A 16,065-nucleotide genomic window follows, 5' to 3' on the forward strand; every position below is an offset into this window, starting at 1 on the left:
CTACACTGAGATACTCAGAGTTGTCCGGGAATATGGGTTCTCAGCTTCAGCTAATTTTCTTGGCAACTGGGTGTCGGGTACTCTTGACAGCTTCAGCAAAACTTCGACTCTTGCCAGTACCACTCAAGAAAAGTGGGTTGTTTTTCCCAGAGTCAGCAGATGGAGGCAGGTTGCAAAGTGCAAAGAAACGATCCACCTTCAACCATGCTCTTATTTTTAAAAAAGAACATTTGTTGATACAGTGTATGTAATGATTGATTTTTGTCTTACATGGTTGGGTGCTTCTGGCTAGGGAAGCCAGAGCATGTTTGTTCGCAAGTGAGGACTTTTATTCCAGTTGTTAGGAGACGTGCTTATGTTGACCGGCTCTTTCCTTCCCATGCTAGGCAGGGAGGAATGTGCCCACGCTTTCCAAATAAGATGCAAGCCAGGCATGGAGGGTGCCCAAGATCTGGTGGGAATGATGTGCAGCCTGGATCCTTTCTCAGTCCACAGCCATCCTTCGTTCTTTAGTGTTTGACTCAAGAGCAGCAATTTCAGCAGGGAGAGAACTGTTTAAACCAGACCTCACAATCTTTTTGTCAAGATAAGCCCTTTTCTCTCCAGCCTTAGGAGGGAATGTACCTTCTGTGACCTGAATGCCGGTGTTGCTTTTGCTTTGTTTAATGCAGGATGTAACTGGTAGTCTCCTAGGTGAGCTGTGTTAATATTTGAGCAGCTCTGTTGTGGGCTTGGTGTTTGATCAGCAGTTGCCCTAGTGAGTCATCTCAGGAGGTACGTTTGAATGTTTCCAGCTCAGATGACAGAGGAAGGTGTGCCCCAGCTCCAGACTCAAAATCGGGGTTGCTCCCCGGATGTGCTGCTTCCTTTCCTAATCAGTTGTGTAGCACCTAGGGAATTCCTGCCTCTTCTATATTAAAAAAAAAAAAAAAAGAAAAAGAAAAAAAGGGGGGGGGGAAGGCAAAACAACCCACAGTAAAAACCCTTTCCAACTCTTGCAGTAATTAAGTGAAAATAGTGTGGGGTTTTCCTTGAGGAAAAATTTAAGCTTAATTGAAAGTGGTTAACACCTGTTTGTTATCCCAATGTTGCTTTTAGTGAAGTTGATGATTAGTGGTGAAATAATGAACTAGATGTGACATTGCTATTTTGGGTAGTGATTCAGTGGAGAGGAAGTTGAAATATAAATCGCTTGGCATCTGCCAGGGCTGGGATCGTGTGCTGCTGGTTCCAGGGCACGTGTTGTCTTGCAGCCTATGCAATGTATAGGTCCTGACTGCATAAAGGAGGAAAGGAAAAGATTGAGTGCTTTTATGGTTTGAAGGCTAATGAGCGGTAATACATGACGTGGGTGGGCTGACATTAATGAACTTGCTAAAAGAGTTTGCATACAGCATTAGGACTGCTTTATCAAGATCCACTTGCAGTGTTTGCTGGGTCCTGCAGGTATGCTGCCTTAGGAGTGTTGTGCTAAGACTTCATTTTAGTGTGCGTTACAGTAGGAAACCCAAAGAAAATTAATCCTAACTAATTTACCCTGCTAAGATGTGTGCAGTGGAGCCGGACTGCCAGAGTTCCTGTTCTGCTGTGTTGCCAGGGAGGTTCTGGTGATGCTCTGGAAGTGAACAGAGATGTTAATTTAGTGCCTTATTTTCATGTCTGCACAGGATTTAATTTTTTTTCCTTTTAAGCTGAGGCTTAGCATAGGACATTGTCTCAACAGCAGCTTTGCTTTTGTAGAGCAATAGAGATTTCTTGATCATTTTTCTCCTCCAGTACCTGCTCTGTTAACAAGTGCCAAAAAGGGGCTCTTCCCTTTTGGTCACATAGTATCCTTCTGGAGGCTGTGATTACATGAGGCTGCAGTTCTGGGGGCAGGCTGAGAGTTTTTGGCTGGTGTCCGCTACATCAAGGACTGGTGCGTACTGGGGGAAGGAGCTGCCTGGGTGCATGCTGTGCCAGGAAGGGATTTTGGAGTATTTCGTAGGTGAGAGGTCATGGGAGGAGAGACTTGTCTGGGGTGATTTTATGTCTATATTGCTCAGAACCAAACCCTCACAGATGGCGATGTGTGCACCCAAATACATACACGTGTGATCTTTGTCTCTGCGTTTGTATAGAGAGATCAGGGCACCCAGATAAACACTTCGTGTTTAGCACCCAGTCTTGAATAAGTGAGTTGTTCCTGTTTGAAAGGTACCTTCTTGATCTGGCTTCCATGTTCAAGCCAGTCTTCAAGTTTAGAGGTATGGTTTGTTAACATATTTGTGAAGTTTTGCCAGCCGATAAAATCATGTTAGCAAAAATGAGGTAATTGTGAGTTCAGCTGCGGGCAAAAGGGAAGAAGTGTTGCTGCTGACTTCTCATAGGGAAGTTTGAGGGAGAAGTGTAATTTTGCTTGTGATGAAAACAGCCTGTGAGATACAAAACAAGAGTTTAGGTTCTATTTTTTTGGTCTAGATTGAGCGTTATTCAAGACTGATGTTCCTCATGATTTTTCAGGAATGTATTTGTCCTGAAAATTATGCAGTTTTTGTATGTCATGGCTGATTGCGGGAACTCAAGAGGTTGCAAGTAATTAAAGCTATCAGTAGTTTTCCATGAAACCTTGAGTATATATTAATGTTCTCTTATGGATCTGAAACTCAAATAGCTTAACAGCTAACACCCACGCCTTATACTGCAGTGGGCTTAGAGGTGCTGCTTTGAGCTTTCATGGAGATCGTAGGTCAGCTTAGCTCTCTTCATCCAGGCACGGCAAACCGTGTCAGAAGATGGCCATTAAAAATCCTTAACTTCCCATTTTGCTGCTCGGAGACCTAATGCAAAAAGACTTGTCAGCTCTCCACCTGCTGCACCTTTAGGCCCTATCTTTGCAAGGGTGTTCCGCTGCTTTTAGTGGAGTACGGGAAGCACGAAGCCACTTCTGTATTTCTCATGAAACCATGGACTGCATGGGGGCAAACCTCTGGGTTTGCAGGTCAGTGCAGGGTGGTTGTGCTGCACGCGGAGCCACAAGACCTCTTTTTAGCCTGTGTCGTTATTAGGCTTTTGTGAGCCACACCATATCGCTTTGGGAGCCGTACATAGCTTTTGAGCAACAGAGACTGACCCTCCCTGCTCTACAGCAGCATATTCAAAATTGTGTGCTCATGAGTGTCTGGCAGTCATCTGAGGAAGCTTTTAATTTTGCTGTGTGCATGGATAGAAGACAGGATGGCAAATGATCTAGGAAAGGGCCACATAGTACACAGATGGTTTGCTTCTGTTGTGAGTGATGATTGTGGTCAAGCATGGATCTGAATGGGCTGTTGGAAAAGTGCTGTGCTCAAAGGTGAAGAAAAATGTAGGCTGCTTAACATCAATAAAGTGGGGCCCTTGAGGATCACCCTGAGTTTGGGATAAGAAAAAGTTGGCAGTGAGGTTGCTGGAGGACTCTCAGTAAAGATATCAGGCAAGGAACAGCAGCAATGCCCATGCTCCAGAAATGAGGAAAAAATGCAACAGGCCCGTCAGTAGCATCTTAGTAAGAACTTAAAACAGATAAGGAAGGTCCATTGCAGATGTGAAGTCAAATGGGATGCAGTGTGGTTGTGCTGTCAGATATGTCAAGACTTAGGTCTCTGGTGCAGCAGCGGAGTTGTTGAATAAAAGAGGTGCAACTTACCTAGCTGGGTTGAAGGAAAGCATTTGGTGGTGCCTTGCAAGAAATTATTCCACCAGCTTGGAAAATCAGGGGTAATATGAAGTCTTGGGCAGACAAGTGTTTTAGTGAGGAAGCAAGCTGTGTTGAAAGGGTGTCATGGACGGAGGGAGCTGTTGGTTGTGGTCTGCGGTGTCTGCTCTTGGCTCCAGTTCTGGGCTTGACACTGTAGCTGGTTTTAGTTGTTTTGCTTGAAGGTAGAAGTGCTTAACTATGTTTTTTGGCTGATCAAGTTGAGTGGGGTGTTACTCATAATGAGACCAGGTCATGCTACCGCAAGGAGTGAGATACGGACCTGCCATTGCGAGTCAGAAGATCACTTTGGCATAACAAGTTACCGCCTGCCGGGTGGGAGCTATAGATGCAGACACATGCAGCTTTGCAGCTGGGAAGAGCTGGACAAGCGCATGTTATCATTTACTGCAGTTTGGCTGATAGACGGCGACTTGTAACTTTGCAATAAAACAATTGCTTTTGATCCAGTGCCCCTATCTTAGGAGGACCTTTTGGACTGAAGCAATAAAAACAGGTGAAGTTTGATTCTAGGTGCAAAGGCTGCTTACAACAGGGAGTAGTTGCAAAAGTTCTCTTCTATGGAGGTGGTTACAGGAAAGATGGAGCTGGTTGGTGCAAGGACATTTCTGTGTTGCTGATGGGCTTGATTACAAAAAAAGTTAAGGTGATGTGAAGAAGAATAGGGAGAATGCTTTAGATAATGTCAAGGCTGTATCAGTGGGACCTTCTGCTGTGTGTTGCTTGTCCCCAGGTCACATTTGCCAGAGAGCTGAGCTGGAACAAGCTTAGAGGAGAGAGGCTCTGCTTTCCCCAGCTACTTTACCCAAGCCTGGGTTGGAAGATTAAAAGCCTTTGGCTTGTTTTATCCTAGAAATATGAAAAATTAGAGAAGGTGTTTTCTTTCTGATAAACATCAGGGTGGAGAAGTTGTTTGAGTTAAAGAACAAGGCTGAAACAGGACTGAAGCCATAAATGATCTACAGATGCCTTGGCAGTACCCTTGATCTTGCCTGTTCTCTTCCAGCAGATGGCTGGCTGTTTGGGCTTTTTTGTTTCCTGTGGCTCTTGGCCAGAAGTTCTGAAGGTTTCAAGTACATTATGGACTATTAAACATGGTGTGTAATGCAGGAGTAAAAAGCTGAACTAAGAAGGAGAGTTTTATGCTCTAATACATAATGAGGCGTAGGTGCCTTTTTCCTCCCTTGTGGCCTTATGTTGTGATTTTTGTTTATAAAAGCTTTCCGTTCTCTTTGATTAATTCTATCCGAGTGTTGGGGAAAAAAGTTAGAGGTACAAAACAACTGCTTCTGGCAGAGGTAACAAGTGGCAGATTGGTGGGGAGAAGAGGACTGAGTATAGAATGTTTCTGCAGAATTTTGCCTATGTGATAGAAAAGAGGAAAAAATGAGGTCGGGTGACTGAGCAACCAGCTGCAGCTCCAAGTAATTTTTTCCAGGACTCAGCTTGAAAGTCATTGGACAGTCCCAGCTGTCCAAGACTTTTCTTTTACTTCATTTATTAATCGTAAATCAGACCCTTCAGCACTGTGGTTAAAATGTTGAGCTGCTTTAGATTCACAGATGCGATACTAGTGCTTCTTTATGTCTGTGTTTAAAAGTGCCTTCAGGGATTTTGTTAATTTGTTTTTTTCTTTGCTGTCATGAAGAGTCAAAACTTATTGATAATAAAGACTTAGTGTTTGTTTTTAATTCTGGGACATCAGGAGTCGATACTTCATATTTTCCTGGTAGTCAAAAGGCTGGGGATAGGAAGAATTTTGACCCTTTCAGCCTTATTTCATTCAAGTGTTGTGTTGCTGCACACAACTTGGTTGTAATGGGACAAAACCTTCAGAGGATGAAGGTGCTAGTGTCGGTGTTGGGGGAGGAACTGTGCACACCTAATGCTGCTTAAATTTCATTTCCAGGTGATGGAATATGAGAACAGGATCAGAGCCTACTCCACACCGGACAAAATCTTCAGATACTTTGCCACTTTGAAAGTCATAAACGAGCACGGTGAATCGGAGGTTTTTATGACACCGCAGGATTTTGTGAGATCGATAACGCCTAATGAAAAACAACCAGAAAGTAAGTAATGTGTGTGTAGTATTTGGAGAAACTAATACAGCGAAGGGGAATAAACTCTACAGTCTCTGCTTGCCTGATCTTTACATTTTCCATCAACCAGTTATGTTGTCGGGTGTTGTCTGTCTCGTATTGTTGAGAGGTGTGGCACAAAAGGGGGGTTGCTGTCTGATTAGGGTGCTGCCACAGGCAAAAAAAAGTGGCGTTCTCACCCCACATGGCGATGTGCAGAAGGGTAACAGAGATCCAAGGAATGCGGGAACGGGGCAGAAAGCTGCCAGCGCAGCCGTGCGGGAGCCACGCTCGTCTCTCCAGCAGAGCCTGCGGCGTGTCTGTGCCAGCTTGAACCCGGCTGAGTGGCAGCAGCATGCTGGTGCCGAATAACGGTGATCAGCCAGCTTCGGAAGTGTTGGTTGCGGTATCCTTCTTGGGAGCTTTGAACATGGGATTGCTAGGGCTAGAACACACCTCCTGAAGCTGTCTATTCCATCTCCATGCTCCAAACCCAAAAGTAACCTAATCCCTGCCATGTTGCCTGAAGTGCTATTGCAGCATAGTAGATCTCGTCGGTGTGTACCGTTGATGAGCAGATGAGATGACTTTCTTGTGTATTTATTAGTGAAAGATTACCTTCAGCTGAAACACTTTTAAGAGCGGTTCGTAAACCTTCAAAAGGAGGATGCATTGACAAGGAAAACCTCAGCAATGCAGGGGTTCAGGCAGCCTTGTGTGCCTGGCTGAGCTGTAATGCTGCTGGTCGGGGTGGGACTCGCCTCTGCCAGCTTCAAATTCCTGCGGACTGCAGGGAAGCAAGTCAGCTCTGGTACTGATGGGGTTTGGCAGGCAACAGGTGGGAGAGCAGACACTGATTTTTCTTGTCTGGAAATCTGTGTCCTGAGCATTTGGTAGGAGGTTGGTTTTTGTGGGGTGGCAGGAGGAATTTAACTGCCTTCTGTTTTGGAGGAGATTTGTGTTTTGGGTGAGATGCGGGTAATCAGGTTTCTTGGTCTCCCACAGTGTATCTCAAAGAATTAAAGAGGCTTTTGTCTGTGGGGATTAATAAAGAACCTGAGCCACCAAATGTTAACTTTTTGAGAGTGGGGTTTATGTACAAACTTTGAAACTGTTTTGATGCATTATGTGACAGCTGCTAAATAAATACCATGTACACTTGTGCTTAGAAAACAACAATATGAACTGTGTACAGAAGGGAAGGAAAAATAATCCTGGTGTTAGTGTTAAAAGCACGTTGGTGAATTGATATTTAGGTTTTCATCAAGTCCTGAAAATGGCTGTAGTTTTCAGTGAATTATATGGTTCGATCCTCAGTGGAGAAGTAGTTCGATCAATAAACAGAAGATAATGTTCATTATCGGAAATTGTGTGTTACCTTCTTATCTATCTAAAGCTCCTTGAATTGGTAATTTGGAGAGCAGTAGCACCTGGTTGAGCGCGAGTCTTCCCATTCAAGTAATTTTTTTTTTTTGGCCAGCTTAAAAATAGAAACCATACTATGTTTAATTTCAACACATTTGATTCTCTTTTACTTCTTCCACGCAATATAGGTGCTTGGTGCATTTTAAAGTGTGCCCAGAAAATAGGTGGAAGAGTACTCAGAAAATACCTACTTTGGAGACAAGCGGAGGTGACTAATGGGAAATAATTTGTCAGTCTTAGCCAGTAACTTTCCACTGTAACTATTATTGTCCTGGCTAGGTGAGTGGCTTAAGTGGCCCCTTGAAGCCTGTCATGCCTTTAAGTGCCTGGAATTACCAGTTAGTGACACAAAGCAGCCTGTAAGGGAAGAGAACTGCCTTAGTGATACCTACAGGTGCTCTTGGAAAGTAGAATGAAGTGGAAATTGAGCTTTGGCTGTCCATCTGCAGGCAAAGCAGGAGTGTGGGTGTCCTACATCTTGTTGATTTGAAAATCTGTCTTGAGGACTGTTACCCTCATGGACTTGCTTGTAGACAAAGCTGCTGCTAGGATGGTTGTTCCTTTTGAGTGCTGTACAGCATGACAATCACCATAAATGGTTTTTTATACATAATAAACAGTAGAAGAGTAAAACACTCAGTACTACAGTGAAGTCAAACCAGCCATAACCTTGTTCCCCAATGTTTTAAGAGCTGGTAGTAAAAAATAAATTTAAAGAAAGATAGGTGTGACTTTAAAACCAGAAGTTAAAGACAAAGACTGCTACCTGCTGGCAGGTTTATTTCTGTACTTTACATCTGTTCGGTGCTTCTGACTCATAGGATAATCTAGATTATAGATAAGTAGGGAAATGCCAGGGCTGCTTTGTCCCTTAGTCACGACTCGGGTGTGCCCTCCAACAGGGCTGGAGCATCCTGCCTGCATCTCAGGGAGTTCTTCCTTCGGGTTGCGATGATGTAGCCCCGAGTGCTCCTTGGAAGTCCCCTTTGGCTAGTGATGTAGCCCACTGTAATCATACTAGCTAGGTAGGTTACTGCTTGAACTGAATTATGGGTTGCTTTCTACAGTCCCACTGACCCTAAGGTTTCCCATGAGTGGTATTTTTTGATAGGTTTGTGTGGTGAAGCGATTGCCTTCTGGTCTTGTGAATTAATGTAGTCCTACATAAGCAGTCCAAGATGCGAGCAGGGCAGGGGATGCTCTGAATGCTCAAGATTGTTATTTCAGTGAGTATCTTCTTTTAATGTGTCTGCTATTTTATGGAGAGAAAATACACGGAATATAAGTGATATGTAGTAATGAGGTATCTAAATCCCTCTTGTATTTGTTTTTAAACTCCTGATCTGCTGTGAGGTATCGTACGCCTGATTCATTTTTATGGATTACACAGGGGAAAGTTTGAGTTATTGTCAACAAAGCATCAACTGAATTCTGGATCGCGTTTTGGGGAAAATGAATGCCAATTCATTAGCTCCTGTAGTCTCTTAATAGTTCAGTAAAACTTTCTGCTGTAGCCTTCCCAAGCAGGCAAGCTGTGCTTAAGGTGTGACACACTCTTGCTGAGCTTGGAAGCGTCTGTCAGAATAAGCCAAAGAATGGCACTAATCTTTAAAAAAAAAAAAAAAAAAATTCTTTACATGCTCTCTGGAAAGTCGAACTGCCAACAGAAGCGTGGGCAGTGATATCTGCTCCCTGCAGTCCTGTGTTGTTTTTCCCTCCCACCTCCTCTGGTACCCAAGAGGTAGCTCATTTCCAAGGCTGGATGAGCACGGATGGTTGCTTTGTACTTGGTGCTTGTTTGGTATCCCAGCCCCAAACCAGCTGAAAATACCGCCTCTCAGTCTCCAGTGGGAAGGGTAAGGGTTTGCAAAAAAATGCATTTTAGATGTTGCAGCTCTTCAAAGACAGCGTGGGCTTTTGCTGAAAAAGATGCATGAAGCCATGACGCTTCATAGGAGCCATAACCGTGCCTGATACCTGCAGGTTGTTGCTGCCACATTCTCTGTAGTCTCATGTAGCTGTTGGCCTGCATGAATGTTTCCAAGTGCTTGGACCTGCTTGGTGGTGGCCTGCCAAGCCGTCCCTTTGCTAGCCTCTGAGCTCCCTCCATTTCCCCCAGTTCTTGTTTCTTCTCTGCATAGATTGTTTTCTTGGGGGAAGCGAGTACTTTGGGGCATCCTGGACTAAACAGGAGCTGTGGCATACTAAGCCAGTACCCAGGGGTTTTGGGGCCTTTGTAGTAAGGATTAAAAGAAGTAAAAAAAGGAAAAGGCTTTGTATGTCATTGCAGCAGGCTGTAATGGAGACAGATTATACCCAAAGCAGTCTTGCTCTTCAATTCCAGTTTTAACCTTCCTGGTTAACCAAAACTCCTGTTGGATGAAAGACCCCTTTCAAGATCCACCATGCTCAGCCAAAAGCAGCAGCTGTGCACCTGCAGGCTCTGTGTGCAGGGCCGTGTCGGAGGAGAGGAGCTGTGAAAGATGGAGCCGGTGTCTGGTGACTTGATCAGACGATACAGCTTGATTCTCGGCTTTTAAATGTCAGGATTTTAAGTCTGGACTTCATGAGCAGCTGAGCACCAGCTGGGTTTGGGAGTGTTGCCATGTTTCAGTGATCATTTGTTATTTTGAGTTAAGTTTGTAAAATATGGATCTGATCTTCTGTAGGACCAACAGTCATGAGCTGTGACAAGCACTTGCCTGGTCTGGTGGGGAGGGGGAGAACTCCCTAGGCTTGTACAGACCCCTACACTTGCACAAAGTGTTCAACTGGCATATTTAATACCCAGAAGGAAACTAGAGATGCTGAACTTGCCTTCTGGTTTTTGATGGAGACTTATTTCTGTGTTCTCCTCCAAATACATGTGCTGGAGAAGCCTTCAGGGAGAGGGTGTGTCTAAGAAGGGGAGGTAACTCGGTGGTTATCTTCCAGAACCAGGAGGGTGAATAGAAGTGGGTTTTTTTTTTTCTGTGAAAATGTCATTCCTAAGCCAGGATCATCTTTAAGCCTGTCATGGCTGATATGAGACCCCAGGAACCCCTAGCCAAGGATGAGCAAGCGACAGATGCATTTACATGCATGCTTATGTGATAGTCTTCAGAAGAAACAAATAATTAGGGTTTCCGGTATAGACGATGGGTTGGTATGGCTGATCTGCACATCTCGTAGAGACTGACTTGCCTGTTGGAGGAGCGGGAGATAGATGAGAGCAAAGTAGTTCCTTGGACAAAATAATTCTGGAATTCAACGCCAACCTGAAAGTGGTGCCCCCTGGGAAATCTCAGGCAGCTCACTGTTTGCTTGCAGATTACATCTTGAATTCAAGGGAAAATACTCATACAAAAATCAGAAGCTGGGTTACAGCTCTGGAGGGGAAAACTTGCTACATTATGGGAGGAGAAAATGCTGGACCATGTTGCATGCGTGCTTAGCAGGCTCTTCTTCTGCCTTAGTAATTAGCCCTTCTGCTCATCTACTGGCAAGAAAAAGAGTCCATGTTATATATCAAGCAACAGGAAGGGAAAAGCATACGATGAATAAATGTTACCCAAATAATGTGAAAAATCTGACAAGAATATAAAGACTGGAAGGAGTTGAAAAGACCTTTCTATCACTGGGAAACTGTTGGCGTCCCAGAGGAAATAATTATTTTTTCTAATTCATCCCAACTGTGTTCTTGGCATAATATAATTGTTCTTCTGGAAGCTCATTTGTTAAATATTTTTTAAAACTGCAATCTATAATCTGCTGCCCATGGCTTTTTTTTTTTAACAGATAACATGAAGAGTTTAGTAATTGCTTAGATATTTATTAAGCATGGTAATTAGCTAGCTTTGAGTGAATCCGTGGCACGTATGTTTTTGTTAATCAATAGAAATACAATAAGCATTTGATTTCAGATTTGATTATAGCTGAACAAGACTAACAGCAGGTTATTCTGTGGGTTTTTTCTTTACATAAATAATTCCTTCTCCATTAAAACATCCTCCCCAGCCCAGAAAGAAAAAAGTAAATACAGACAATATGGTTCTCCTGTTGAACACCCTCTTTTCCCCATTGTGGCAGGCAGTGAGTGTAAGTCATTTTGATTTATTTTGAAACACTTTTATTTTCAGAGTGCTGTGAAAGTACCATCACATGAATGAGTGGGGGCCTTTATTCTTAGTATTGGTGAGTAAGTGGTGTTAGTCTAATCTGAAATAATACCTGCAGTGATCCTCTTGCTTAGCTACTCCACAGCAATGTTGCTGTTTCTTTTGGTCCCCTGGCGGTACTTTTAGGTGGTATCAGAATTTGTAGGAATAGTACATAGTGGTACTTAGAGATTACAAGAAAGCTGGCGACGGCGAGCAAAGTTGGAAATGGTTGCAGGTCACTGTTGGTGCTGCTGAAGGTGAGCAGCTGGTGGAGGACCCTTGGCTGGGTGAGCAAATGGGGCTTAAAATGCAGAGGAGTAGTGAAAGGTGAGGTGTCGTGCAGTGCTTTGTGCAAATAAAAGGCATAATCGGGGGCAGATCATGATGCAAGCTCAGGGTTTGTTCAAGCAGAAGCAAGCACCGAAGCCCAGCTGCTCTGGGTGGTCACTATGCACTCTGGAGTAGCTGTGGTACACGTCGCGCTGCCTTTGGTTCTGGGGGGGCTTTGTGAAGCAGCCAGGTACCCTCCTGAAACAATTTCTGGATTTCATTGCCATCTCTCTTGAAGGAAATCTTTTAATCCACTTCTGGGAGAATGATATTTCAGCCCCTGCTTTTCAATGAAAGGTGGAAAAGCTCTTTTTTATTGTGAAACGTGCCCAATTAACTTGTGTTCCTGCAGCTCGTCAGCAATAGCTCAGCCAGGGAATATTTGTTTTATGAGTGTATCACTTACAGGCAGTCTGTGGTAGCTTTAACTTAGCATGCTGCCTTTTGAATAACAGAGATGTAATAACTAACAGTCTTTCCTTTCCTCATTCAGATGTGATTGTCCTCATTCGTGCACTGTTTCCATTAAATCTCCAGCCTACGCAAACGCTGAATTCCTATTGTAACATCTTGGAGGAGAAGCCTTTTGGGTTTTTTTTTTATGTAAAGAAAGAACGAGACGGGCATCAGGCAACAGTCCCTCTTTTTTCTTGGTTTCCTTTTGTCAACTTTTAGGATTAAAGACTTGTGGAAAAACATGTAGCTAAGTCCATAAAAAGGAAATAAATTGTATTGGAAAAAAGGAAAATGTATCAAGTAAAACTGTATTCCCTGAGCATATAAATGCCCTTTTTGAGGTTTTGAATTGGCTTATTCTGTCGGGAGCTATGGTAAGGGGGATTTTGTAGAGGCACTTAAACGTGCAGCTTATTTAATGCCGCAGAGAGTGGATATCACTGTGCATGGCTGGGAGAAAGGGTGAGCATAAAACACTGATGTGAACCAATATGCTTGTGCTCGTAATACATAACACTGTCTTCCAGCGCGTGCTGATACAGTGACATGAAAAAAGGCAGCAGCTGAAGTGACAGGTTTTTGTGCTGCATTTTCATATAAATGTCTCTCCTCGATCTCTGAGACATGCATAAACCAAGGTTATAGATTTGCTTCTCATCAGATGTGGTTGTGTTGAAGGAGGCTGATGTGATATAGGTAATGATAACTACATTTCTGTAACAGCTACGGACCTGTAAGCAGTTTCTTCAGGGAATAATGAAATGCTCGGAGCTCTTAAGCTCGAGGATAGACCTGGCAGCTTCTACACCTGGCATGAGGGTTTGGCTGCAGTTACAGAAAACCTATGTGTATGTCAAAGTCCATGGCTCTGTCCCACACAGGAATGATCTCAGGTGACCCAGGTGTTTGGTTTTCTGGTGACTTTTTGTTACACGCCATAGTAATTGAGGAAACACATGGAAACAACCATCTCTCTGCTTAGGTGAATGGGGCTGGACCAAACCCCAGTCCGGAGGCAAACTACCCTGTATTCAAAAGTCCTGACTTCACCAGTGTGTTTTTCTATCATTGACTCAACCTCTATTGCAATCTATTGCTGTTAACTCTTGTGCTTTTTAGTCCCCTCCAGTCATACCCCACTTCACCTCCCCTTTTCCCCACTTCATATTACATCTGTGGAGAGCATAAAGTTTATATTATTAGCTTTTTCCTGGTACTGGTATTCTGCCTTTTTAGGTGTCATTTGGTTGTCTTTAATAACTTTTCTGTATGGACATAGTTTCATGTGTATAATTATTATAGATTTTAGAAATAAATATTCTGTTTTGTAAACTTATGTAAAAGAAAACAGTTGTTAGTTCGTCTTTGTTTGCTCTCTGTCGGCATGAGCATCCATTCACTTTGGGTCGTCTTTGAAACCTGTTTGCTTTCCCAGTAGCAGTGCGTAGTTGGGGTGGGGGGTGCCATTAGGACAAACTTTCACTTGCTATTTTTAACCTGTGTCCTTCTTTAGCTTCCTCTGAGTACGTGTGTTATGTCGGGCTGTCGGGGATATGTCTTACAGCACTATTTCCTGGCATAGAAGCAGGAGGTGTGCTTGAGAAATTACTTTCTTACAACACACAGACATAAACTTAAGCTCAGATTAGCAGTCAGCATCCAGATGGATAGTCAGGGGCGAGCTGTGACCAGATAACACGTCTCTGGTAAAATAAGGACATCTATTAAATGAATCCTGCCTCTAAATGTGACAATACTTACAGTACTGCATTTATACCCACAACTTCGAGGAGGACAAAATTCTTCAGAAGATGGTTGAAGTCTGCAAATGTGTATGAATTTGCAATTTTCTCTCAATAGCCAGGCACAGGAAATACTGAGAAGCTGCTTTCTGGCTTGAATACTCACAAATGCAGAAAGCCCTCTGACAACTGACATTTGAAACTGGTGACGGAGAAGTTTTAGCTGCATTGGTTCAAAAAGGTCGAGGGGCTTAGCCCAGAGTGATGATTAACTCCATTTTCTGTACCATAACCATTATGAACCTTTCCAGTAGATGGGAAGGGGTTCATTATCCTCCTGCAAAAGCAGGTGACGCAGCAGACGGGGAGAGGTTCATTTTGGTTTTTTCCATCTTTTTTTCTAATTTAAATTGAAATGAGGATGTGATAATTATCATAAACAGTGGCAGAAAATGCATGGGACGTAGCTCTGCTGAGGGTCTTTATTCTTCAGAGAACTGAAAAATGGACTGTGCTCTCCTGAATTACTGGAAGTGCTTGGTTTGAGTTCTGCTTAATCTCCTCTCAGGGTTGCATCTTCCCGAATTTGGATTTGCAAAACTTGGATAATTAATCTTCCTGAATATTTTTGTCATCTTGCTTATATGTGCATTCATCATATGTATAGCCTGCCGGGCATTGCGAATGAGATCGAGCTCTGTGCCGTAACTCTGCAAATGGTGGGATTTTCTTTTCCCTGCTCTCAGGACAGAATAAACATTTTGTGATGGTATGAGAGATCGAATTTGATAGTATAAATAAACCCTCTCCCTGCCTTTCTCCAAAATACCCTTCAAGCCAAAGCATTTGCCTTTTTATGAACACAGCTACGACTTATCTCCTTTAAAACATATTTACGAGCAATTTTTATACTAAAATTTGAACAAGTTTTGGATTTATTTGGGGATATCCTAGCTAATTCTTTGGTTTTCCATTTGTGAGCCATTCAAAAGGTGTTACTAGAAAGAAGAGTTTTGTGAACATGCTGGAACATGGGGCACCACGGGCGAAATGTTTGCCTGGTGATAGTGGAGAGATCTGCTTTGGGATGGCTGTTTCAGGCTCTCGAGAGATGCTGGGAGCTGTGCTCCTACTGTCCCTGCTAGAAGGAGGTTTTCTCCTCTGATGCTGCGAGGTTGTTGTCTTTAATGGTCAACAAAATGCACAAAGCCAAAAAAAATTTTCCTTCTCTGTCCTTGTGTTTTCTAATGATGTTATTCAGAGCATTTTACCCTGTAATCCCAACTTGAACAGAAAACCCAAGAAATGCTTCCTTTTGCATTCTAAGAGCAATTTTTTAAAGTATCTTTCTTTTTTTTTTCCCTCTTTCAGACCTGGGCCTGGATCAGTTTATAGTGAAACGCTATGATGGGAAGGTGAGCGCATTAGACTATTAAGTGTGTATTATTCAATGGCTTTTTAAACACAGAGTCCTTGAGTTATTACCTGCATGTGGGTGTAAGTTAAATGAGATACCTGAAGTATTCTCTTCTGAGCTTTTTGTTGTTTAGTAGCATTGCAGTACTTTTTATGTAATGACAGCGAGAAATATTTTTAAAGGTGTTTTAATGTTTACAGACAAAATACTACCGCTTCTTATATGCTGGTAGGCCAAGAAATTATAGGCTGTAATCACGTTTCCTTGCTGCTTCTTTATAAGTGTGAAAGCTCAATGAGCTATGCTGTTCTGGGGAAAACTTACCTGACCTTTGCCTTCCAGACTCATCTCCAGGTTCCTAAAGGAAGGAAACGCTTTTGTGTTTTTATCTGTATCCCAAGCATGTATTTCCTCCCCCATCAAATACCCTTACTCCATTCCCCTTTTGAACCCTAGGTCCTTCCTACAGTGGTACACAACTGTTCTGGATGTTTGTGCTGTCACGATTCGTGTTGGTAAAATATTGAGCATACTCTGATCTAGCTTTGTCTGCCTGTGTAAGAGAAGCTGTGCAGCATCCTTCCTGTTATTATGCAAATCAGACACAATTAACCACACCGTAAATCCCACTGGTGTGGAGGAGTATGGTAAAGGCAGCTCTGGCCCTAGGACTAGCAGCTCGTATCGACTTCCTGATGCAGATAACTGCAGGTTAGTTAATTTTCCATCATATCACCAT

General features: G+C 43.1%; 1 protein-coding gene across 4 annotated transcripts in view; it reads left to right on the plus strand.

Moving 5' to 3' along the window:
• The window catches only part of MICU1 (mitochondrial calcium uptake 1), a 110,776-nt gene that overhangs the window by 29,198 nt on the left and 65,513 nt on the right, over positions 1 to 16,065 (plus strand). For all 4 annotated transcript variants that reach the window (XM_064464603.1, XM_064464602.1, XM_064464604.1 and 1 more), the window contains 2 exons: positions 5,646 to 5,808; positions 15,281 to 15,324. In XM_064464603.1, the coding sequence (XP_064320673.1) occupies positions 5,646 to 5,808; positions 15,281 to 15,324 (207 nt within the window). The remainder of the gene's footprint in view (positions 1 to 5,645; positions 5,809 to 15,280; positions 15,325 to 16,065) is intronic.

Source organism: Phalacrocorax carbo, chromosome 13 (assembly GCF_963921805.1).
Source record: "Phalacrocorax carbo chromosome 13, bPhaCar2.1, whole genome shotgun sequence".
NCBI lineage: Eukaryota > Metazoa > Chordata > Aves > Suliformes > Phalacrocoracidae > Phalacrocorax > Phalacrocorax carbo.